At 37.9% G+C, this 24165-nt stretch overlaps 3 protein-coding genes across 5 annotated transcripts; all 3 read right to left on the bottom strand.

Annotated features, from left to right (window-relative positions):
* Positions 1-367: 367 nt before the first annotated feature.
* Positions 368-17410, bottom strand: LOC105560113 (echinoderm microtubule-associated protein-like CG42247). Of its 3 annotated transcripts, XM_012008928.1 has the most exons (16): positions 17225-17410; positions 16688-17165; positions 15378-15555; positions 7603-7842; positions 7092-7208; positions 5334-5565; positions 4963-5258; positions 4723-4887; positions 4542-4637; positions 4310-4447; positions 3960-4220; positions 3513-3770; positions 3100-3262; positions 2644-2826; positions 2146-2241; positions 368-2050 (listed from the first exon to the last, which is right to left on the bottom strand). In XM_012008928.1, exons 1-16 carry the CDS (start codon positions 17376-17378, stop codon positions 1782-1784), a joined length of 3324 nt encoding a protein of 1107 aa, XP_011864318.1. In that variant the 5' UTR covers positions 17379-17410; the 3' UTR covers positions 368-1781. The 3 variants fall into 3 exon arrangements, with proteins under 3 accessions (XP_011864318.1, XP_011864317.1, XP_011864316.1); XM_012008927.1 differs by lacking the exons at positions 15378-15555; positions 16688-17165; positions 17225-17410 and adding exons at positions 8420-8857; positions 9076-9090; XM_012008926.1 differs by lacking the exons at positions 15378-15555; positions 16688-17165; positions 17225-17410 and adding an exon at positions 8420-9221.
* Positions 17411-20016: 2606 nt separating this feature from the next.
* On the bottom strand, positions 20017-23593 carry LOC105560112 (probable 28S rRNA (cytosine-C(5))-methyltransferase). The gene is made up of 6 exons (XM_012008925.1): positions 23361-23593; positions 22898-23168; positions 21381-21637; positions 21157-21272; positions 20919-21091; positions 20017-20852 (listed from the first exon to the last, which is right to left on the bottom strand). The coding sequence occupies exons 1-6, from the start codon at positions 23484-23486 to the stop codon at positions 20032-20034; spliced, it is 1764 nt and encodes a 587-aa protein (XP_011864315.1). The 5' UTR covers positions 23487-23593; the 3' UTR covers positions 20017-20031.
* Positions 22138-22841, bottom strand: LOC105560111. Its single transcript, XM_012008924.1, has one exon. The coding sequence runs from the start codon at positions 22785-22787 to the stop codon at positions 22383-22385; it is 405 nt and encodes a 134-aa protein (XP_011864314.1). The 5' UTR covers positions 22788-22841; the 3' UTR covers positions 22138-22382.
* Positions 23594-24165: the final 572 nt, after the last annotated feature.

Here is a 24165-nt window from a genome sequence, read left to right as displayed (position 1 = left end):
CACAGAGTGTCTGTACAGAGAAATCGATCAATCACACGTAGTATATATGTATGTATGTAAATACGTACCATAACGTTGCCTTTCTTATTCTACATCTCTTCTTCTCAATAGAATAACACGCGCTGCATTGTGATACGAGTGCAATTGGTTGATCTCTCCGTGCGCGGAATTTCATTCAGCTACGTCCGTTTCAACATGACGAACGTAGCTTTACACTTTAAATCACTATCTAGCGATAGCTCGGACGTTCCATTTTGACAAAAGGCCTGTCCCTCTTAGCCGTACTTGCGCTCTCTTAACATTTTTCATTTTCAACATAGAAAAAGTATTATATATATATATATATATATATATATATATATATATATATATATTGTAATATACAGAATGCGGCTAGAAAAGAGTAGACTTTAAGCCAGTAACGAAATTAAGGGCTTCTTCTCCTTGTACTTTCTCTTACTTCCAATACCTATACCAGGAATCTGAATCTTCTGGCAGTGGTAAATGCCTGTTCGTTACTCTATAGCCAAGTTTCTCCTTTTACTAAGCAAGTAGAACTTTGATCGTCTCGCGGGACGAGACAAAGACGAGATAGGAAATGAGAGAGGATAAATGCCAGGCTCCGAGGCTTTAGCTATGTAGTATATTATCGCATACTTTTTATATCCATATTCATGTCCACATGCAGTGTCGCGTGTCGCGCACGCGATTGGAAATTTAATTCAACAACAATCGAATGTTGACGAATATCGGCGGATAGAACTGAGAGCCAAGAGCTATGCCAATGCTAGTGATTGAATTTCAGCGTGACCAATTTCATAATGCCTGTCTTATACATAATCGTTCAAACTTGAATTAAATTTTCGATTAATTTTCGATGCTTCCGTCATTATTTCGTCAACTGACTTTTACAGGCAAGACATTCGAAGACGGGAGAAATTTCTATCCGGCTCATTCGATCGATCGATCGTACGTCATTGCGTTGTTCAATATTTATCTATATATATATATATCCTCCCTTCTTGGATTTGACTTGCTATAACGATAGCTTAAATTTAACTTCATCGTGTGAAACTCGAATGATTAGCGAATGTCCTAAATAACACACAAACATTAATTCGTCACAGCTCATTGCATTTACACCTTGCGTCTTACGGATTATTTTTTTGTTGACTCATCTCGCAATCAATTTTTGCTTCATATACAATGTATATGAGGATGAATTTGGGATTGAAAGCAATTCACATAAGTGTGACTTTGTTTTCGAGCGGTAGCTTTTTCAATACATCTTACGAAAAGATTGTATAAAATCTTGTCGGTGGTATCGAGAAAACAAACTGGAAAAACTCGAAAGACTAATAACGGAAAAGTTAAGGAAAATTTTAAGAATCGTTAAAGTCAAATAAATTAATTTCATCGTTCATAAATTTACACAAATAGGATTTACACTAAAACGAAACAAGTGCGAGTCGTATCATCATGGAACTCTAATTGTTGTAGTGAAATCCATATAATGAAATGCCTGAGCTGGCGTCAAGGATTGGATTTTCGAATTAAAATTGGAAAAAGGATTTGCGAGACAATTTCCTTCACGTATTTACATTGTTTATGTTATTCGATTTTTGGGCATTTTTCATGTGAAATTCACACCAAAATTGCCAAAAGAGCCCCACTTATCGTTCAAAATCTAAAAGGCGCCAGCGCCCTGTTTTTATCGTTCTACGATAACACCTACTGGATACAATAAGTAAGATATTCTAGCGAGACTTAATTCTATCTTTTTATTCGTCGACCAATTCCCAGAGCATCAAGGCAGCGTCGGTGCCACCGACGGTGACGACATTCTGGTCGTTGTAGAGGAACCTGGCACAAGCCAGTAACGAGCTGTACACCTTTTCCTCGACATATTCAGCTTTGGCGCTGGTACACGGGTACCTGAAGAGTCGAAGGTACCCTTCAGCATCACCGCTCACCAGCATATCGTGTGCTGCTGATCTACTCGAGGTGGTGACAACTGTGGTCAATGGATAATAGCGGTTGTTCCATTGCCCTGCGAATACAATCGTACAAATCTCGCTTATACAATTTCAATCGTTAATGCCACAATTATTTCTCTTTCTCATCAGTGAATAATAAACAACTAACCAGAAGTCATGTAACCAACGGTACAATTGTGGGTGTACCACTTGACATCTTTCATAACCAATGGACTCTTTTCTGACGACAACACCTTGACGTCCCCTAGAAGCATATATTTCAATTTGTACATACTTGAATATACGCCATCCTTACTATAATCGACCATTAGTAATCTTTTTCATTCACATTTCATGCACAATACAACATATAAGATGGACTCTTTTTACAGAGGTTCACCTTTCTTTTGCCTCTCTCTCGCCGATGTCAAACCCAATTTTCTACCGTAAGGAAATGTATGGCACGCTGAGTCTATCTTTATATATTTTTTTTATTGCCTTATTTTGTCATATATATCTATGATTGCCTCAATTAACATACGTTAATATTGTGAAAATAATAGTATGATATACTTGTGACAAGTTCTCTAAATACTCACAAAGTCTAAAAAAATCTTTCAATCGGTTATGATCGATCGAGATTAATCAAAATTAAGTTGAAACTTACAGAATAGAAGATCATAATCTTGAGTGACAGTTTGGAGAAAGCGACTGTCGGAACTCCAGTCGAGCTGCATCAGTGGTTGCGTACCGCGGATCTTGTTGCTCTTCTTGTATGAAAACCCATCCCTGGATACTCTAAAGAGATACACGCTGCCGTTTTGGGAACCCATGGCTACGATCTCTCCAGCTGAACGGGCAGAAAAAAAAGTCAAATTTTCACATAATTTGCCTAGCACGCAAGTGTTATTTTATGTAAACGTCAAAGCGATTATTTGGACAGTAGGTTAAAAATAAGAAGAAATTTGAAATCTACCACGCAAGAGTTATCGCATAATGACAAGATAGTGATAATGACAATGCGAGAGATTAAGGATTTAATATTTTGTTTTTGCAAATTAAAATTCTGCTAATTTTACTTTGTATAATATTCAACAAGCTTCAAAGTAAATTCGCGTCATACTAGGATTGTATCCGATGCAAGACAGCGGCGATCCGCATACTCTCAGGGTTGCTACGGCTGCACCAGTGTCAGCTGCGAGTACCAAAAGATGACCCTCCGAAGATCCCGCCGCTAATGCTACGCCAAACGGATGGAAGGCTATGCATATACACTCGAAACCCACCTGAAATCCATAATATCAAATATATGCTTGTATAATTGACACCTAAAGATCTGTCTCTCTCTCTCTCTCTCTATCTCTAGGAACAAAATTTTGCACTAAATAAATAGAAAGTTGACTATTTATTTTATTCTCAACTACTTTTGGTATATCACGATAAAACTGCGATTACTTTTTGCAATGCGAAATATCACGCGCGGTTCTTGTGTAAATTTATATAGATAAGTTAATTTTAGCGTAATAGCGTATTTGCCTGGGTAGTCCACAATAGTTTGTGTCTTCGCCAGAGAGCGATATTCTTGTCGTGTCCCGCGGTGGCAAAAACTTCGTCGTCGGGATGAACCGCCAGACCCCACAGTTGTCTGCCATGACCGAATACCACTTGGTTGAACCTTCTTTGCAGAGAACCTTCGAGGATGTTGTTTCGCGTGGTTCCTACATAAATGTTGCCGTCATTCCGTCCAGGTCGTTGTGGATATATACTGCGGACTCCGCCTACCGATTCTGGCAGCTATAACGTAAGATTAGTTGGAGTGAGGCTCGGCAAGCGTTCACACCAGATTTGGTTTCGACCGACATTATTGACATAATTAGCTTGAGCTTAAGCCGAAAACAATTAATTAATTGAAATTAGAATTGGAATACTTTTTATCTTTCTCTCTTTTAATATCAAACAAAAAAGTTATTTAAAATGTTGAACCTTTGTGTCGGTGATGCGTTTGTAATTTTGTAATGAGTCCCAAGCGGCTATCTTCCTATCCTTCTCGCCACCGGAGAGGAGCGTGCCTTCCGATAACATTACGAGGGAGCTAATGCCTTTGTTGTGTGCTTCGAATTCCATTCGTACAAAATATGCTCCGTCCGCATCCACCGAGTATACCGTGATGAAACCATCGCTATCGGCCGTGACGACGTCACCATCCTGTTCGAACTGGATGCTCGTCACATGTGTACGCGACGGCTAAAAGTGTAAATCGAGAATTATTTTTCAAGTAAAAATGACATTAACCGATCGCAACAGAAGCTACCAGCGAGTACAAGTATACTTACTGGCTTGATGATATCAGTTCGTTCGAAGAAACCGTCTTTTCGCCGATTCCAGAATGTTAAATGACCGCGCCCATGTGTTATCAAGAGATTATCATCCAGTGGATGAAATGCTGCACCCGTGAGATCTTCTTGCATGGTCTAAATAACGCATTGTATGTAGTATAATTTTCCAGCAAGCACCCCTTTATGGGCTATAATGCCAATACGAGAAAGAGGAAATAGAGGGACTTACCGCCACTTTGCCTAACAAGTGACCCCACTGCCATTGCCACACCGAAAGTATAGCTTCCCTCCCAGAATCCACGGCAAGTACATAACTACCACCGTTCTATTATAACATTATTTGTTTATTGTCAATCGTTGAGTGTGAACATTGAATCACAATTTGATGATGTTAAATTATATATAGTTACCAGTTGTGAAAATGCTAATGCCGAAACGCCCATTTGAAATTCGGTCATGCCAAACACATATAGGGTGAGAAGAGTCTCCGTTGACCATATACGAACATGCGGCTGCGCTTTCCTGTGTCTGCCTGCCTTTTGACCGGACGCGACGAGTTCCCTACTGGGATGAACCTGAAGTACAAGTATTGCGTTTCAATCCCCATTTTGCTTTTGTCTTTGCTTTTTCCAAGTAAGAACATTACTCACCTCCATGCACATAATGTCCTCCGTGTGGCCGATATAATGTCGTTGCGCATTCTCTTCTCGGTCGAAAAGTATCGCCACAGCGGCGACGTAATATAATAATTCGCCACTAGGTAAAACCCAAAGATTTTTGCGAGTATCGGTCCCTCGATAACCGTAGACCCATTCGAGTTGCAATTTCTTCTCAGGTGGCGAATTATCGACTGGAGGCAGATGAGAGGGAGGATAGAACGATCGTCTAAGTCCTCTGATTGTCACCCTGGCTGGCTCCTCGCGTAGCACTTCTACGACGCTATAATCTGCCAACGATATATAACGCCTTCTTAATCTAGGAGTATGTCCTTTATCAAGTGGAAGGGCTCGCGTATTTTTACCGTTTACTCGAACAACTTCGGAGTCAGGAGCATACAAGGCTCGTGGTCTGCTCTTGCTACGAGCCCTTCTTTGACGACTAACTTCTTCCACGACAGTGGATGGTCCGCGTGACCTTGACCTTCGTACCGGGGATGCTGTCACGCCACCGGTCATAACGAGAGCTGCTCCGGTACCCAAATAAAATGTGTCCACATCCGCAAACTCGTTTCTCAATTGTGAAAAACTTCTCACCTAGCGACATAATGGATAGAGTTTTTTTATTTATTTCATATTTCTATTGTAATCACAAGTATGATTTGTCAATACTTATCTCTAATAGATTTATTTCACATGAAATAAAACGTATTCTCAAAGTTTTTATATGCTCTTAGGTCTATTTGTCCTCTCATAAAATTTATGTCTTTCAATGATATTGCAACAATTATGTATCCTATTAATTTTAATTTTGCGAAATATTTATACATATATGAATATAATTGAATAAATTCTTGAATAAATTGAATATTATTATTACAAACGGTACATTATAGTTGTTCAATTAGACCAAAAAATGTCAGTTTTTTTTTCTTTGCCAGTTTTCCTTCTATCAAAATAATCTCACAACAAAGATAGATAGATAGATAGAGAGAGAGAAAGGGGGGAGGGGGTCGATGACGTGCCATTCGGTGAAGAAAATTGGCCCATTTGAAATTCATGTACGATCGTGACCTGAAAAGATGAATCTCTGACCTTTTTACATACACACGTGGGGGAACGTTCGTCCCACTTACATTACGACCACCTCCTGTGAGATATATAACCGTGTAATTTATTACAATGTCAAAAATTTAAGCTGGCGTCACGGTGTTTGATGTTACGCTTTTCCTTTTTCGACTCCATTCTTGGACGATACACTTGAATATTACTATAGTATAGTAAGTACGCGCGACACACATAAGAATAGCGTGTATGATAGCTTTTATAGCGTGAGAACATTGGGCGTGTGAAAGCTTCAAAAGGAAAATTCTGACATACAGACAGAGAAGAAAATTACTAAATAGATCTTGCATCCAAATTGCGGGTAGAATTGTTATTATCTCCATACAAAAAAATTACAAAAATGAAATGCATTTTTGTTAAAGAATTATGTCGCTTTAATGCAATGGTGTATAACTTCCTCCCTTTATATTTCCTTCGTACAACCCTATTGGAAACGGGTATGTATATAGAATTAGGATTCTTCAAGATATACTTAATAACAAAAATTCTCTTTCGAAGGTTACTTATGAGATGTATAAACAAAAACCTCATTTCGTAAGATCTCGAATGAGGGCCGACCCCGTTATCGTCACGCTTCGAGTTTTACCTCCGTCCTGCCTCTTCCCGTGGCGCGGCATGCATATTTATGGATCAACGTCGCTCTCGAGTCGATTTTACAAGTACAATGCTGATATACTCAGATTTACATAAGTCTCTTTTCTTTTTTATACTTTCATATCACGCACTCTCTCTTTCTCACATTTTTTCCAAATGTATTAACCGTAAGACGACATTAACATTGCATGTATAAATATAAATTCAATAGATTTGCTAATTAACTTGATGCAATAAAATCTATAGTGTATCAAATGTTGGAGTAATTTTAACTTTTTTTCTATGACGCGTAAAAAGGTATAAAGAATTTAAAATTTAGTAAAAAAATAATTTTGCCAAGCGTTGTTTTTAATTCTACTCTATATATGTATAATACATACATATATATTTGAATGACAACTAACCTCTTGTCCTGAAACAGTAAACATCCTCTTAGCTCCATTCATTTTCAACACTTGCCCAAGATCTTCTAAAACTTCCTCGAAGGGTTGCGATGTCCGAAGATTCAATAGAACTCGACACTAATGAAAAAATAAGATTATTTTGAGCTAGATTAGATGTGTTTACGCTTGAATATGTTGACAAACGTAACAATAAAGACACTATACCTCCTCAATAAAAGGTGTTGAAAATTTTTCTTATAAAAATGTACTTTAAAGAAATTAGTTTTAAATAGGTGAAGAACAATTAAGGGTTAAATAAAAATCAAACCATTACTAGGAAAATTATGTTACGTAACAGGAGAATTAAGAAATAAAAAAGAGAATTTCAAGTACACACGCATGAGCGCGCACAGAGTAAAAAGTATTATTTAAAACAAATAATATTCTATCGTACATAAAGAACATGTTGCTTTATTTATATGTATATATTATTTAAATGGGAGAGAGAGAGATTAACTTTTGGTTCTCCTACCTGAACAGTATGGTCATGGTTGTTAACGATACGAATGACACGACCCGAAGAGGGCTTTCCACCACCGGGGGGTGGTGCTTCTTCAGTGATGGAGGCTTTCCGGCTAAGACTTGGTACCGCTGGCGGTCTACTTTGCCACCCTCCAACTCCACTTCCGGCCCCGGTGGTACCACTCCTACTACCTCCACCGCCTGCCGGGCTAGTGTACCATGTGTTGTTCTTCTTCCCGTAGCTGGCCGGCTATCGTACAAGATTTAAAATTATTAATGTTATTGCTTTATTTATATTTGCACGTTTTATTCTTTCCGTAAGTTACCCATACATAAAAATTCTTTCTTTTAAATTGGCATTTCTCAAACTGGGAATCGCAATCCCCGTAGAGGTTGTGATAATATTAGGGGAGGGGGGGGATCGCAAAATAATAATTTCTTTAACCGACAATAAGAGTGAAGTAGCCCTGCTCTATCCTATATTGAGTTGTTTACGTTTCGGAGGGTCATGGGGAGCTAAAAAGTTTGACAAAAGTATCAATACATTATACCCGTTATTATTTATGTCACAATCATTTTTATTACCTTCTTCAAGATATATGATATTGAAATAAATTAGACAAAATTAAGGAAAATTCATCTTCTCGTATTCATCTTGTCTTGTCGATTTGTCGAATTGAAATTGATGAGATAAATGTAAAATATTTGTTTGATCTTACATTATATTTGAACATTATTTACATTTAGATCCAAATCTCCGAGATTTCTTTCGGGATATATATTTCGAAATATAAATCCGATAAATGTCGCATAAATAATGAGAAAACCTGTATCATGTCGGCCGGCAGCGATATCACTTCAAAGGAATCGCTCATTAACACGACGAAACTGTCTGTCCAGCAGCTCAAGTCTTGATTGTAATATTCGGCTTCTGAGTCGCTGCAGGAGTCCTCTATTTCTCGCCTAGCGCTAAAATCCGGCTCCGAATTTTCGTCCGATCGGGACGAAGATAAACTTGCAGACTCAATTGTGAATCTCAATTGACCTCCTACAACCTTTGAAGATTCGCTTCACTTTTGCCACATTCAATATGTTGAATGTATACGGTACACAAACTCACACGATCCGAAAACCTAGCATTGCACAGTTTGTCTTCTTGAACATCTGTCTTCCAGTCGAATCTATTTGAACGTCTTTAGCATTTCCCCCCACAATTATCGTAAAGGAATAAAGTCCTTACGGACGTTGGAATGAACAAAGAGACACTAAACAAGCACGAAAGATCGAACGCGCATTATTTCACGCTCTTGACAATTGTCAATCTTCAATCTATTCAAAATATAATCTTAAATATCTGAATATTTAACAATCTTTCGTAAAGAACTCGTAAATACCAAAGACGAGCAACTAGTCTCGAGACTCTTATCGAGAATATTGAAAGAAAACTGGAGGAGAAGCGGTAAAATAACGACAAGATATTTACAGCTCAATTCCGATATCAGATTCACCAAATTCACAATGTGTAATAGTTACGATGAGATCTGCCGTGAAAGTCACAGTTATCTTTTCGTCAATCTTAAATTGCGTGACACAATTGCTATCCCTCTTTCGAATACGGACGGAACAGGCTGGTACAACCGCGACTGTGTTCAATGGACGACTACTGGGGCAAGTAGAAGGCGGGATAGTTGTATTGAAGAACTGGGGTGCTGCAACATCCCCTCCCACACCTCTCCACCTGACGTTACCATACCTTATGAAGGGCTGCCGCTCGCTCAAGGACGACTCTCCCCCAACCCTCTTCACCTCCTCTCTTCCATCCCCTGCACCTCTCTTCTCTTAAACCTCTGCGTAGCAATACTACCAATTTAGAACGCTGATATTGCAACTATTTTCTTTTCACGTTTATCCATCATTTTTAATCGACATATCAAACTTACGTCAACTGAATATGCAATTCTTATGTGATTGTGTACATTTCTACATTGTATTTATCTAGATCTTGGCAAATCCTTGTCTCTTTCACCAATTGGACACCAATCCCCCTTCTTCTCTTTGATTTTTATTACGTTGGATGATTCGAAAAATGCCATGGTTTACGAAAGATTATGAAGGGCTTTAGCTCAAACACTTGTGCGATTTTTATGTGTGTTTTATGCGCCTACGTGCAATTTTTACTAAAACGCCATTAAAATTTCATATTTTATATGTAAGGATTAACACACCGGATGACCAATAGTAATCTTATTATTAGTAAATGACCAATGGGCATCTGTCTAACCCTTGTTAGTTTGGATGATACAAATTTCATTCTGCTTACAAGCTTGTTTCGATAAGAGGCGATAAAAGCATCCACGGAAATTAACAACGCCCACGCCTTCTTGATAAATCTCTCGCGCGGCAAAAAAAAACCTGATTTCCCAGGAAAGTCGGCCCATATATTAAAGCACTTAACTTGATTAGCTACATAAGACTAATACTAAAAGTGGATCTCAGAGAGAAGAAAAAAGAGCTAACGAGGCTAATAGTCCAATAAGTTGAGTTATGACCTTAAAACACGCGTACGTACGTACGTAACGAAAGATGAGTAATTTATACTATCGACTGATCTCCTTCGCAAGGTCGTATCTCGATTTTACGCAATTTTCCGTTTTTGTGCTTAAACGCTCATTCTGATCCAGAGCTTGATAAAAAATTCTCATTTAACATTAATTTCAATTGGTGCATGTATTAAGTCCTTGTAAATAGTATTTGTAAAGATAATTTTCAGTCAGCGTATATTATGTACGAAATTTATATCGTCAGTGTCAGATTAAATGTATAATAATTAAAATGTATTCACACAGAACGAAGGTCACAATCCTTCCGTTAGGTATCTACATCGATATAATGCTAATCCTTTGTTCAGGTATGTATTTTATCCCTCCCCGACATATTCAATTACTTTGCTGAGACTTTTTGCAAAATATAAGATTTGATTAATTTTGATTTTACGCTCACACTCACGCACAAACGCGCTCGCACGCACATCACATCATTCTGATTACATCACATTCTTTCTAAATAAGACATTAATTTTGTCTTAATTAAAGTATTTCCGTCATATATTTGTGTGTGTGTATATGTAATCCATGTAAAATTATAATATAATTGCGACTATCGCGTGCAATGTCATCAGAGTTGATTATAATTCCGAAAAAAGATTAGAAAAATCATGCGGTTGATAAGCGGCGACAATAAATCTTTTCGATAAGCCTCTCAATGCCAAACTCAATGTTTAAGAATTTCTTAGATATCTCAGCAGATTGAGAACAAGTTTTTAAATTTAGAAAATTATGAAAAGATAATAACGAAAACATTACAAGATACTTGTACGAAACTATTTAGTAAATCGAGTGTAGTCGACGAGGAAGTGAAGAATTTTTCATGGAACAAAAATTACAACAAAATAAGAGACATAAAACAAATTGTTTTACCGAGTTGCATATTTCTCATGAAAAAGATATATCTGCAGTTAAATAGATTAGCGTTTGTTCTCATATTCAAGGCTATACTTTCTTTATACAATTGCGCATAAGTAAAAAACAATTGTCACATAGTTATTTTAGTTGTTTCTTCACTATAAAGCACTACTTCAATTCTGCGATGATTGTTTATCAATTTATCGGATATATTCTATAATTATTTGTAGAAAACAATTTACATAAATTAGTTCTTTATTACAATTATATATATATTTTTTTTATCATTTATTTATTTATATTATGCGATATAAAGAAATAAATATATACATAATTATCATGAGTATATACTATAGAATAAAAAAAATCAATTTAAAGATTGAAAGAAAAATCTCATAGTTCAGCTGGGAATCAACTCCTCGAGAAATCTTTGAAATGAGCAATGCAAGACAATTGGCTGTCTTAAATGATATTGATGAGTCACATACAATTGTTAAGGAAAATCCATATCTTTTAATAATTTTCTTCTACTTCTCTTTTCGTTCATTCCTAATTTAACACGAGGTATCCTTGCGATATGAAAATGAAGAACGAGCTCATATATGTTGCGTGACGATAGCAAGGTCTCGTGATTCAAAATGTGCCATAGCGATTACGGAAAAATAATTCGCCGGAGAAAATAATAGCTCAAGTAAGGGGCACTCGTCAGCTATCGCTCGATAGAGCAGCGATTACGGAGAAGGATAAGAAGTTTAGCTAGAAAGTATAGCTAATGAATGTTAATGAAAATACACTTGTGTGTACACATACATATATAGTGCATTTGTCGCGTTTCTTTGATTCCCGCGCTATCTTGGTGACATGAACTACGGCAAACAATGTAATCGATCGTGGAGATATCAATGCTGGGACCGTCGTTGATTCGCGTATAATCGTATATGAATAAGTGGCTACAGTCGCTTGAAAGCTACGCGTGCGCGCGTGAGCACGTTTTATATGCTGCAGATATAAAATTACCGATAAAAGTAAATTTAAGGAAATTTAAATGAAGAGATAAAGATAATTGTGCGAAAAGACTGAAAAAGGAGAAGATGAGAGAACAACCGGCAAAATAAGACTTTTCTGGAGAGCAACGACCGCAACTTGAAGATTTTAAGATTAGTGAAAAATCTGGAAAAGCAGCGTTCTCGAAGGTAAGCCAAGCAAAGAGAACTTGGTGTTTATTGATCCCAAGAGGCCGGTTGACCAACGGTCAATGAGATACGGTCTCTCCCCCATTCTCTTGCCACCCTCTACAAGCCTCTACGGCTTTCTTAACGGAAGTAGGAATTGCCCTCCCTCTCCTACCTCCCACTCACTCACTACTCCGTGATTCATGCGTTCTCGGTTGTGTTCCGACCAAGAAAATCGAGTTGGTTGCTATTGTGAAATTAGCAAAGAGTTGATCGAAAATTCCACTAGATTAAACTTCTTTTATTATTATCTTAATAATTATTAAAGGTATCGGTAGTGTGTTTTTCTTTTCAAGTGTAACCTATGCGGATTTAGAGCTCTTGTACTTATGGATTAGGAAAGACTGCCGTATTCCTATTATTTATGCAGTTGCAGAGAGTGATTGTTATACATACTTAACGTTCCAAGGATTGTGCACATGGCAATAGTGACTTCTTGTTGGTAATATGTAATTAGGTCGCCAATAGCGTGGCAAGCAATGCGACGCAAGGAACAAACACGCAATTTGCTCTAGGAAAAGAGAACGGAGGTGAACGAACATATAATAAAAATCTAATTAAAGGCACGAATCTCTGTCGCGATAGCACAAGTGTAAGAACGTGATACGATATGTTAGCTTGTCAGAAATGACGATAATGGGAATGCAAAACGGATCGATGTACTATTTCGCGCAGCGTAGCAAGCAACTAATGTGTATCGCGCGCTATCTTTCAGTAATTTCATTATTTGTCAAGAAAATTTATAGATAGATGTGTGATTGCAAATTTAAGCAAATTTTAAGCTTATGGATATGGAGATAAAAGCTTACTTCAGTTTCAAATAAACTTTTGCAAATCTCTTGAATTTTAAGACTTGAAAACTTTAAGACTTTAAGACATGCTTACTGACAAAAGAATATACAAGTAAAACAGAGAAGTAGAACGGAAAAGCTTCTTGTAATAACGAAAAAATTGACTTTGAATTGGCTGGAAAATCCGCAGATAATCTAGGATATGAAGATAAGAAAAACATCATGAAAAAGAATGTTTCCAAAGAATTGTTCTGTTTGACGAAGGTATGTATATGTATTTTACAAATCGCGCCAAGTGTTAAAGTAACGGCAGAAATGGCTTTGAAAACAAAAGAAAAGACGGAGGAAGAAAAAGAGTGAGAAAGATTGTGTGAAGCACAGAAAGGAATCTTATAGGGAGAAAATAAGGAGAGAGAAGAAACAAGTACGTGATTGTTTTGCGCAAACTCATCCCCGCTCGATACCAACCGACACTTAAAAATCACTCTTGTGTCTTTATATATATTATCCTTTCCTTTTCACGTACGCTCTTTCTTCCACTGTAAACGCATCTGTCCGATATATTGCGTTTACATATTCATATCTCAGTTTAGAACTGTATTTGAACAATTGATCAAATCTTGTAATTTTTGGCATATATATGAAAGATTAAATGCGAGGTTACAAGATAAATATATTATATAATATTAAAACAATTAAATACAAGAAAAAGTGTAGTTTTGGATCTTTAAGAAATATTAAAGGCATGGGATATATTATTTTCAATTTTTTAAGATTTTGTCTAAACAAAATTTTAGAAAAATATCTCTCTCTCGGCACAGTAACTTTTTGATTGAATATACGTTCTAAATTATAATTAAATTAATTTCGCAGATAATCTGCACGCAAGTTTCGCTTTCTTACAAATTTGTAAAATTAATATGGAGAAAAATGATACTCTTTATCACCCGTTTTTTCTTCTTTAACAAATCAAATTGTATATTGAGTTGTACATTTCAGAATATTGATCTGGCGAGAAGCTAATTGGGGCCAATCGGCATGCAAAGTTGTTTAATGGAAGACTCATGCATAAGCTTTAGCCACTTTGGTGTATTAAAGAATAATCCTGCATATGGTTGGCGATCGAAGTAATTGGATCGTAATTGTATCAAAGTGCACTGTAATACACAACGAGTTAAATTGGTCACACCTTTGAAGCAACGGAAGGGTGTGATCCATAATGCCGAATGACGTAAGACAAAATAAAATTGCTTCTCATCCACCTTGCACCCATAAACCTAACAAGCAATTAAATGATGAGAAATCTTTTCGAGTAAGCTTTTTTACAAATTATAAATACTATATAATCTTAAGGCAAGTAGATACATCGTTACTAAAGAGATGGAGAGGGGAAGGGAAAGAAAAGTACGCTCCCCATTCTCGCGCAAATACAATTTGCGTTGCGTGCGGCCTGCTTTAAGAAGCTGATCTGGGCCAGATATACACAACGTCCTCGTCGTCGTCGTCGTCGTCGTCGTTGTCGTTGTCGTCGCTAGCAGTTGTACGGAGTATTCTTACAATTGTTACTATCTTTCTAAAAGTTATTTAAAAAAGGTGATACATTTATAGCGCCACTCTAAATTCTACCGCTATATTAGTTGCTGCGTTTTTCAATCTTTTTTAGTCCTATATGATTTTTGTATAAAACATGTGTGCTTGTTTTAACGGAGGAAAACTCGCAATCTTTTAGGATATTTTATAATCTTTTCTTATTCTTCGTTTTACTTCCTTTGTGTGTGTTAGAGAAAAGATGGGACAGAATAACTTCCGTATTGTATGATTGCAAAGAAGACAAACAATAAAGATTTTAAAAGTTACGAAACTTTAACTATATTTTCATATTTATCATGAAAATACATATTTCATTTCTCATACGTTGTAGACACCGGTAGAAGGAAATAAAACGCCAGAATGTTCGCGCGATCAAGTCGATCGTGCTTTGAAGAAGACGTGTTTACAACGTCAGTCAAGTTCACGAGTATCGAGGTTGTTACCAACTAGCGCTTTAATCCGACATGATTAACACACACTTTCACTATCTACGAAACACGTTCTTGTACTTTCTTATTAAGATTACGTCAACAATAAATCGTAATCATTTTAATTAAAACAATCCATGTTACAAATTGATCTTAATTAGGCTCTACTGACCCAGTTTCATTTTTAAAACATGATATATATATGTATACAATTCAAACAATAATTCCAACTCACCTTTCTACAATAATCGAACTTGTGTAATGTTGCATAAAGATCTCTTACCTTGAATGTTTTGTAGCTGGACACTACGTACGAGGCACCGTCCTCGAGTTCGTCAAGGTGGATTTTTCTGTCACCATCCATCGAGAAGATGTGGCGTGCCCCTCTCGGTAAATCCAGTCGAAGGGACAATCTATCCAGTAGGGCCTCCAAAGAACCAATGTCGCGACCGGGTTTGAATCTGAAAATAATATGGGAGAGAAATCTCTAAAGTAATATAGAGTAGTTTCAAAGCTCTACGAGACATCCTTTTACTAATACTTTACATCAACATTTCAATAGAATTTTCCCTTAAAAGTATATAATGTCACAAAGTTAATATACAAAACATGAAATGTATGTTTTAATCTTTATTCAGATTTTAATTCAGATAATTCCATAATTGGACGACACTAAATGCGTTTAAAACTATATGTAATTTACTAAATTTATATTATTTTGCTTTTCAGTGTAGAGTCCTTTCGTGCTTTTGCGTCAATAGACAGTATTTTTATAAATATACATGCAGTTGTATAAATCTTTGATCAAAACAAAATAAACATACCGTTTAGAAATGGCATGCATTGTATAGGCATTTCCCGTTTGTTAATATCTTTCAATTTTTTACACGTAAAAATTTTTCTTATATTTACATTTTTTATAAATTTTATAAATAACTTTTTGTATCTTTTACCATTCTTTCGACAAGTTTTGAGGAAGAAATCTTTCTTGTTTCAAAATAATTTTCATTAAATCTTGGCACAAAAAGAAATGCTTTATTACAGTACCAATACAGTACCTATATATATTATAAAGTCACGTTTGAATATACACTATTGAATAATATTTTTTAAATATGTATACTTGTAGATTTATTCAAAATATTTAAAAACACTTTTATGATGTTTTATTTTACATGTATTACATTATTTATACAAAATGTTTCATTTGCCAAAACACACGTATATGTATGCAGTTGTAGATATACATACCTATACATACATGTACATGTATTCACGTGTATAAAATAAATTTTTTATTTTGTTTCAATCTCTGTGTAAAATTCGACAGAGTGATTACCTCTAAACAATTATTTTTCGACTATTGAAACAAAAGAGAGATGTGATAAATAAAGAAGAACCTATCTTGATAATAATGTTTGTGCCAGATGAAAAAGAGAAATAAGTTTGTATATAAATTGTGACAGATATATTGTAAGGAATAAAATGTCACGACAGATAATGATTCAACAAGTATTTTTCTCGATGTATCTATCAGGCATCTTGGTTTCTTCAGCTAGACTAGAGTATTATTGACCAAATGGCGATACTCACCTGAACTCCACCCCTGGAAAGTAAGGATCGCCATTTTTGTAAAAGGTTACTCTTCTCGCTCGCCAGTAGCCGAGGTTGTTATATCTCGCGGGTTGTAGCTCGTGCCGGCTCTTGGGTCGGCTCGGCTGCTCCGACTGCTCCGGAGGCGGCATGCGGGGACTGGAGGGTCTGCTCTGCCTCCAGTAGCCGGCCATGCCGCCTCCACCCCCACCTTCACCACCGGCCAACACACCCCCGACCTCTTCTCGCGTCGTCATTCCACCCTCCACTACGATTTCACCCTCCTCATCCCCGTCCTCCTCCTCTTCCTCCTCGGCGTCCTCCTCTTCCTCCTCCTCTTCCGCTTCCTCCTCCTCTTCGTCGTCTTCCACCGGCATCGCCGATGCCGCGGTGGGCGTCGCGATGCTCGTGACGACGCCGCCCTTGGACGAATTCTCGTGAATCCGCGACGTTTCTTGCTCTTCTTTTCTCATCGTGTCTGAATGGAAGAATTTTCCTTTTTAATATCTACGTGAATGAAGGGGTACGCTTGCTCACCTATGTCCTCCACTGTCGTCGCGGTAGTTGTAGCAGCTGTTTCCTCACCAGTCTCGTGATTACCACCGTTACCGCCGCCAGCTACGAGGAGATCCTCGGTTTCCTGGCCCAGTCTGCTCGCGCGCGAATCTGACTGATTTTCAGTCTCGATCATCCGCAAAGCAGAGGCCGCCGCCACTCGAGTTTCCTTACTCGGCACGTGCTCTTGCGATCACAGAAAAAGATCTAGATCCTCGACGTTTGCTCATTGCTTGTGTCTAGAACATGATAACAAGTTTATTACAAATTCGTTGAATCAACAATTGTTAAAAAAGATGCGATAACACGTGATCGAATTAGAAATTATTACGGGAATGAAGGAATAATGTAAGAGCCGTTTTTTGATATTTCAAGGTTTCTTACAATTAGATGGAAACATGGCACGAATCACCACTTTGAGAATACTGCAAGTGCTGGTCAGTCGATCACGTGTTGCGTGATAGTTGGGGATTCCCGATCGATCGACCGTTTTTATTTCGCAACTGCAGCTCCCACTGCAGGTCCATCGATCAGCAACTCGGACAGAGTATGTATGTATTTTGTCAACTCTCACACCTATCGCATCGCTCCCCTTTACTATTGTCCTGTTACTGATACACGTTGTGACTGATGATGTGTGACGTACGTACTAGATTATTACAATATATACTATAATTGTGATAATCTGCTCAGTATGCGCCCTCTTTTACTGCACTTTTTTTTTTCAATGACAAGTAGAGTTATCCAACATTACATCTATCTGACTTGGCGATCTTGGATCTCGCTTACATCGTCGAGTCATTGAAAAGTCGGATATAACTCGAGTAGTTGCTCGATCTAGCCCCTGCTAGCCCCTGCATACATATGAGACACGCCGCCGACGCCGCCACGCTATGCCGTGCGTGACACATCACTCTCGAATGCAAAACAGCATCGGCTGCTTTCCGCAATGATTTATACGTCCTTTTTCATCTCGTTGAATTTCTGTGTTATTTAACTATTTTGCCATTTCAACTGACAAGAGTGGTAAATCAATGCTGATACAAAATCGTTGTCAATTAATTTGTATAGATTTTGAGCATTTTCTACTTTTAATTGTATTGAAATGACATAATTTTACGCAAAAGTAATGTCCATCTTATAAAAATTATTCAGATCATCAACGTACGTTATATTTCTAATCTTGTATTATTTTTATCAAATTTGAAAAATTATTAGACACACACACACACACAAAGAAATTTAGAGAAAATGAGGAAAATTGGATTAGACAATTTGAGAAAAGATGAAACAAGAGCGATGAAATTAAAGTGAAACCGCCCAGTATGTATATTTATTCGTTAGAATCGTTTGCATATTGCGATAAAAGAAAGTAAAGAAAGAGTAGAAAAATATTGTGTACCAACTTGATATCAACTTGATAACCGGCGTGGAAAGAAAGCGAGAATCCGCCGAGGAAAAGTTCACCAAAGTTCACTGACACTATTGTACGGGCGACGAATGTCGATAAATTGACGGCCGATTATTATTCGTACGATCGGACGGCGTTGATATCGACGCGGACGAATCACCTTATCAAAGTTGATTCGGCTGAATCGCGGCGATACCGATGTCAGCAGTATACATATTCATGCGTCCTTCGGCGATGGCGTCTCGACGTCGAGTGGCCGCGCAACCTCGGCGTTGCCGGCCACCGTCGACGTCCTCTCTCGCCGTTGCCGACCTCCGTCCCCGTCGTCGCTCTTTCTTCACTGCCACGGGGCGGTTGCCCCCCGTCCGTCGATGCTTCGTGTCAGTGAACGCGGAACTTGTTGCACCGATAAGAAAAATTACAATGAAATGAAGCAAATGAGGTGTGGCTGTACACTTTAGAGCCGTATTAATAAAATAGAAATACAATTGAATCAGAGTGCTTTTCATTTAAGTTTCTGCGACAGAAACGGAAGTCGCTGAAAAATATTCACCTAATTGAGAGAACAACAAAGAGGTAAAAATGTCCATCTTGGATGAAAAATTTCGAGGAAGAAGATGTGATACAATTACAATCACTAAATAAAGTTAGTTTTACTTCTCCAACACTTTGTAGTTTACGACAACATATTTCAAGTTATAGCTCTAATAGACAATATTTCTCGACGTTTCGTGTCGTGACTCACGCGACGTGATTCTAACGAGTTAAGCAAGTAACGTACCTCGCGCGCGCTGAGGGCCAAGTTAGAAAACTGAATCATATAGTTTATCGTATAATTACATCAACCAGCGTCTATATAGACATATATATACATATATCAGAAAAGGTTTTTTCACCGCAATTATATATACCTCGCGGTATAATCGACATGCTTATCGGTTGACTTGAACAAGGAGGTCAACAGGCTTCCATGTTGTATACTCACGTCGTGCTACTCGTTACCTATGTTGACGTAGTCTTTAAACTTCTTTTTTACCTCCCCATTTCGAGAAATGTTGTCTATGACCTATGTTATACATACAAATCGCTCAATTATCGGTGGTATCGCGATCGATAACTGAGCGAGTGAGCAAATGGCCCTTTTTACTTATCTACCGTAAGTATATATGCGCTCTATGTATGTAGACTTCTCGAGACTCTTCAACAGTTTAGATATCTATCGTTGGCAATTATTTAATTTTTTAGAAATGTTTGTATATGTATATATACGTGTGTCTTTAAATCTTTAAATCAGAGGGAATAAGGGATAACGATGTTGTGTGAAAGCATATGTATACGTAAAAAATACATTTCTCCTTTAACAACATTTCCTTTTCATTCAATTCTTTTTATTTCTTTTTCTCTTCTTCGATATTACAATTACAGTTTCTTCATTTACCTTTTCCTCTTTTATCTTCGACGGTTGACTGTCAATTTTCTTATTTTGTTCTTCCTCGTCATATTCAGTTTTCGACTTGTCATTATTTATTTCTACCTCGAGTGTATTTTTACGCTTTGATTTTTTCACTTTCATCTTTTTCAACATTTTCTCTTTCACACCTTCTGATTCATTTGATGCCAATCTATCATTAAAATTACTTGTCATTTCGGGAATTACAGACATCTTTCCTTGTTCATCGACATTCGTTGAAATTTCTTCTTTCCTCTTCCTCCTCTTCTTCTTCTCTTCCTCTCCGTTCTTGTACGCAGCTGTTTCATCTTTCTCGACATTCAAGTTAGCTTCGAAACAACTTCTATACTCGTTGCCCCCTTTATGTTTGCACTTTGGCAGAGTCACGTCAAAATTCCTGTCGAATACCGCTACGAAGAAACCATTGCAATAATCATCATCTGGCTTGGAATATAAGCATGTATCCCCGCAGTTGTATTTTTTCGAGCTAAAGTTTGTCCAGTTATTTTTAAGCAATTGTCCAACTGGTACCAAACGATAAGCGCCACCAATATCGGCGAGAACTTCGTCTACTACTTGCTCATTTTCCTCGGGATGTAAAGAACAAGTGCTGTAGATGATTCTTTTTACATTTGGAAAGTTGAACATGGCGTATCTAAGAAGATAAACTTGGAACGATTGTAGATTGCGTAAGCGTTGTAATTCGGGTTTTCCATCCACGTCACTCTGTTTTGGTCTGTCGGCAATGCCTTTGATAAAAAGTGTAAAATTATATTAATCGCAAAAGGATATCATTACATACGCCATTCTTTTACCTGACCCAGAACAAGTCGGATCGACTAGAATGTATTCCACGTGTGAATATTGCTTTGGATCGAGAGTCAGGGCATCTTGATTAAGGGCTTCCACGCAGGAGGAACGAGTCTTTCTTATCTGACTCAATAAGGTTTCAAATCTCTTGGCATCAATCTCCACGGCATAAACTTGACTAAAATTACAAATGATTAAGTAATATATGCGTAACCTAACATTTGACCGAGCAAATGTGCATACCCGTAATTTTGCAATTTTGCTGCCACATACGTAGCCTTCATGCCGGGTGCGGCGCACATGTCCAGCACTACTGAACCACTAACAGGATCTAACAAGTGTACCGGCAAACAGCTGGCCTGAATAAACACATATGTACACTTAAAGTTAATTAGTTTTATATTAAACATTTGATAATACTAGAATGACATTATCAGACTAGACAGGGAAACAAATGTTATATATACCTTATCTTGAAGAATAAGCTCGCCATTTTCATAGCTGCTGTGTTTGTGAAAGGGTGTTGAGGGCGGAAAAACCAACATTTCAGGTATATGTAGATCTTGTATAAAATGCGGTTTAGATAACTGCGACAAGGATTGTAGATATGAAGAATATGTTGTACTTTTGGGTAGTAATTGCCATCCATCTTCCTGGAAGAGAGAGATGGCCTTTTCCACTGATAACAGAAGAGTATTGATGCGGACATATCTAGGCTTTTGCCCTGAAACAAAGAAGAGAGAGAGAGAAATGGTCAATTGGTTTGGAAAAATTCATTTCTTTCTCCTGAAAAACTTGTGTACTCTTTGCAGCTATGTTGGATCGATAACGAAGGCAGGAGTGAGATTAAAAGAAGAGTATTTCTCAACGAAAGAGCGTTTGTAATCGACAGATTAGAATTTGTATTGTTTGTAAAATATATCGAAAATTTCTCTTTCGTTTGGGAATAATCCAGGCACAAATAACTTGTATGTAAATAAATATTTGCTTTCACATATTGTAATAAAATGAATAATTCTCGTTTCCACCGTTAATGTCAATGGGGATTTTTTTTACGTGGCAATCGAGAGCAGCCTCCAGTTTGAGTCTATTGTGCGTTTAAAACTTTTCCACGTTTCTCTTGGTTCCAACACTTTTCATCGTGTAAAACCAGGAATCCGCAATAATGCTAAGAGAAAGGTTTTCTTTCCCTAAAGGAATATATTTGATACAAGAGTACAATACTGTATTTTTGCTTGGCATTTTATTACGTAAAGATCATCATTATGTTCATTATATACAGACTTTATGTAAACATATTTACATCTTCTTTAGTTATTAAATCTTTTTCTCCATTATGCATGTACACTGCTATTAGATGCTAATTAGATACACATACTTTAAGTAATGAAAAAATGTTTCCTTTTTTGAATAGGAAAAACAATAGACACTTTGCAAACTTTGTTTCTCTAGAGAGAAAATCTCGTATCTTAATCAGCTTTCTTATTCAAACTCTCTTTGGACTCGACTTGAGCTTGATCCTCGCTTTGCTCCTTCTCGTCGATAGATTCGTTTAAAGCTTGATAAGCGTAACAGGAGATGATCAAGTTGACTGTGACTACGGCAGCCAGTACGGAGACGTAATTAGTGACGGCGGTATCAGTTTGGAATTCTAATATCATGAAACGTTGTATCCCAAAGAATGCAGCGAAGGGTAAAGTGAACATGGCGACGCTATAGAGGAACAATGTTCCCAATACAGCTGCCGGACCCATCGCACAGTTGTTTTCTCTGTCGCAAATCCGACGACAAGGATAATCTCGTAGCTTTCCGACTCTAACTAGTTTGTTCGGCCGACTGGATAATATTCTGCAGTTGCGAATAATCAGGACCATGAAGAAGAACGAATGCCTTTATTGCACTACCATGCGTCGAAGGAGACTGTGTACCTGCAAAAAAATGTAAACACAAACGGTCAGCTTATCAAGCGCACAGTAACAGTTACCTTTCTCCTTGTCAACGGCGAGAGTCTCTATGCAGCCAAGGTTCTTTGATTCCTCTCGCAGTCTCTTCTCGTAAGCTAAAACGGTTAAGACTGGCTTGGAGCGGCTCTTGAGGCATCTCTTGCGCCACAGAAGCTCCGTTATGAGAACTCTGGCTAGCCAGGGATTCAAACGCGGTTGTTCCGTTAGAATTTCGGTCTTGTCGAGAAGCAAGTCTAACTGAGGTAGCGCTCGTAGAGTATTCACCGAGAGAGCGTGTATGCCGGCCACGTTCTAAATCATGACATTATTACGAGTTATTATGTCGTAGGGTAAATCTTTGAAACCGATTGGCTAAAATGGCTACTAGAATACTGGAAGATGGAGAATCGATACGTTTGAAGAAATTGCTCAACAACGTGATCGACGTGACGTAAGAGCCGTATGGACTCTCTTCTAATTTGTCCCTTTTCTTTTTACACTTACGGGATGCTTCTTTTCGTAAATGAGACTTTTCAGACTGGCACCATCCTCACGCACGCGACGCACGATGTCGGCCGTGATTTTGTAAATACGTGGGACCGCAACGGAATGCACGAATTCATTCGACATATTACGGAGGCGAGACTTTCGGAAAATTATATTTACATTATCCGCCTGGATCGGTAGTCAACTAATGCCGACTGATGAGTGACGCTGACCATGCGACATTCACGACATGCGTGTGACTTGGGGGTACGTTTCCACTGAGCACGTCAGTTTCTAGATACGAGAGAATTTTACTAGCCTGCTGCCAATCAACACGCGTTACAAGGTGGCAACTTGACGGTTCGCCTTGCCCATGGTGTAAAGATACAAGGTGAAGCAATCTGCTGCGGGTGCGCGGTGTCAACCAATCAGAAATTTGCCTCGACCTTCCAACTGCAAATCATTGCGGTTGAATGCAGCAAGAGCCAATCAACAATTTGCCCGAAAAATTGGTTACATGCGCAATGTTTCACCTTGTATCTTTACACCATGGCCTTGCCCATCCTGCCTATTATATTTCGAGGTGTTTCCAAGCATTTGCGAGGCCGCCATTTGCACGCGCCATCTGGCACTCGCGGCCGAGTATCACCGAGTATCGAGTGTACTGCGAATTCAGAGTTTCCTCTCGTCGAAGGCGAAATTATCGTCGGCGTCGTGTCGAGGTCGTCGAGGTGCGACGGATCTTGCGAGCCTGTCTCTGTCTTCGGCAGCTTTGAGGTTGAGATTTGTTCCGCTTTACAAACGAGTCTCTCTCTCTACCTAA

This window comes from Vollenhovia emeryi, unplaced genomic scaffold, assembly GCF_000949405.1.
Source record: "Vollenhovia emeryi isolate VEMERY1.0 unplaced genomic scaffold, V.emery_V1.0 DF939241.1, whole genome shotgun sequence".
Classification (NCBI taxonomy): domain Eukaryota; kingdom Metazoa; phylum Arthropoda; class Insecta; order Hymenoptera; family Formicidae; genus Vollenhovia; species Vollenhovia emeryi.
Note: the sequence above shows the minus strand (reverse complement) of the source record. Positions and strands in the feature narration are given on the sequence as shown.

Bases quoted from the DNA above. Each gene is read 5' to 3' on its own strand.
- LOC105560113 (XM_012008928.1), bottom strand. From the start codon at position 17,378: ATGATCGAGACTGAAAATCAGTCAGATTCGCGCGCGAGCAGACTGGGC. The intron at 4,888-4,962 runs GTGAGTAATGTT...CTTGTACTTCAG, and splicing joins AGGACATTATGTGCATGGAG to GTTCATCCCAGTAGGGAACT. The intron at 3,263-3,512 runs GCAAATACGCTA...TATGGATTTCAG, and splicing joins AACTATTGTGGACTACCCAG to GTGGGTTTCGAGTGTATATG.
- LOC105560111 (XM_012008924.1), bottom strand. From the start codon at position 22,787: ATGGTCCTGATTATTCGCAACTGCAGAATATTATCCAGTCGGCCGAAC.
- LOC105560112 (XM_012008925.1), bottom strand. From the start codon at position 23,486: ATGTCGAATGAATTCGTGCATTCCGTTGCGGTCCCACGTATTTACAAA. The intron at 21,638-22,897 runs GTAACTGTTACT...TCTTTGTTTCAG, and splicing joins CGCCGTTGACAAGGAGAAAG to GGCAAAAGCCTAGATATGTC. The intron at 21,273-21,380 runs GTATATATAACA...GTGTTTATTCAG, and splicing joins AGCTTATTCTTCAAGATAAG to GCCAGCTGTTTGCCGGTACA.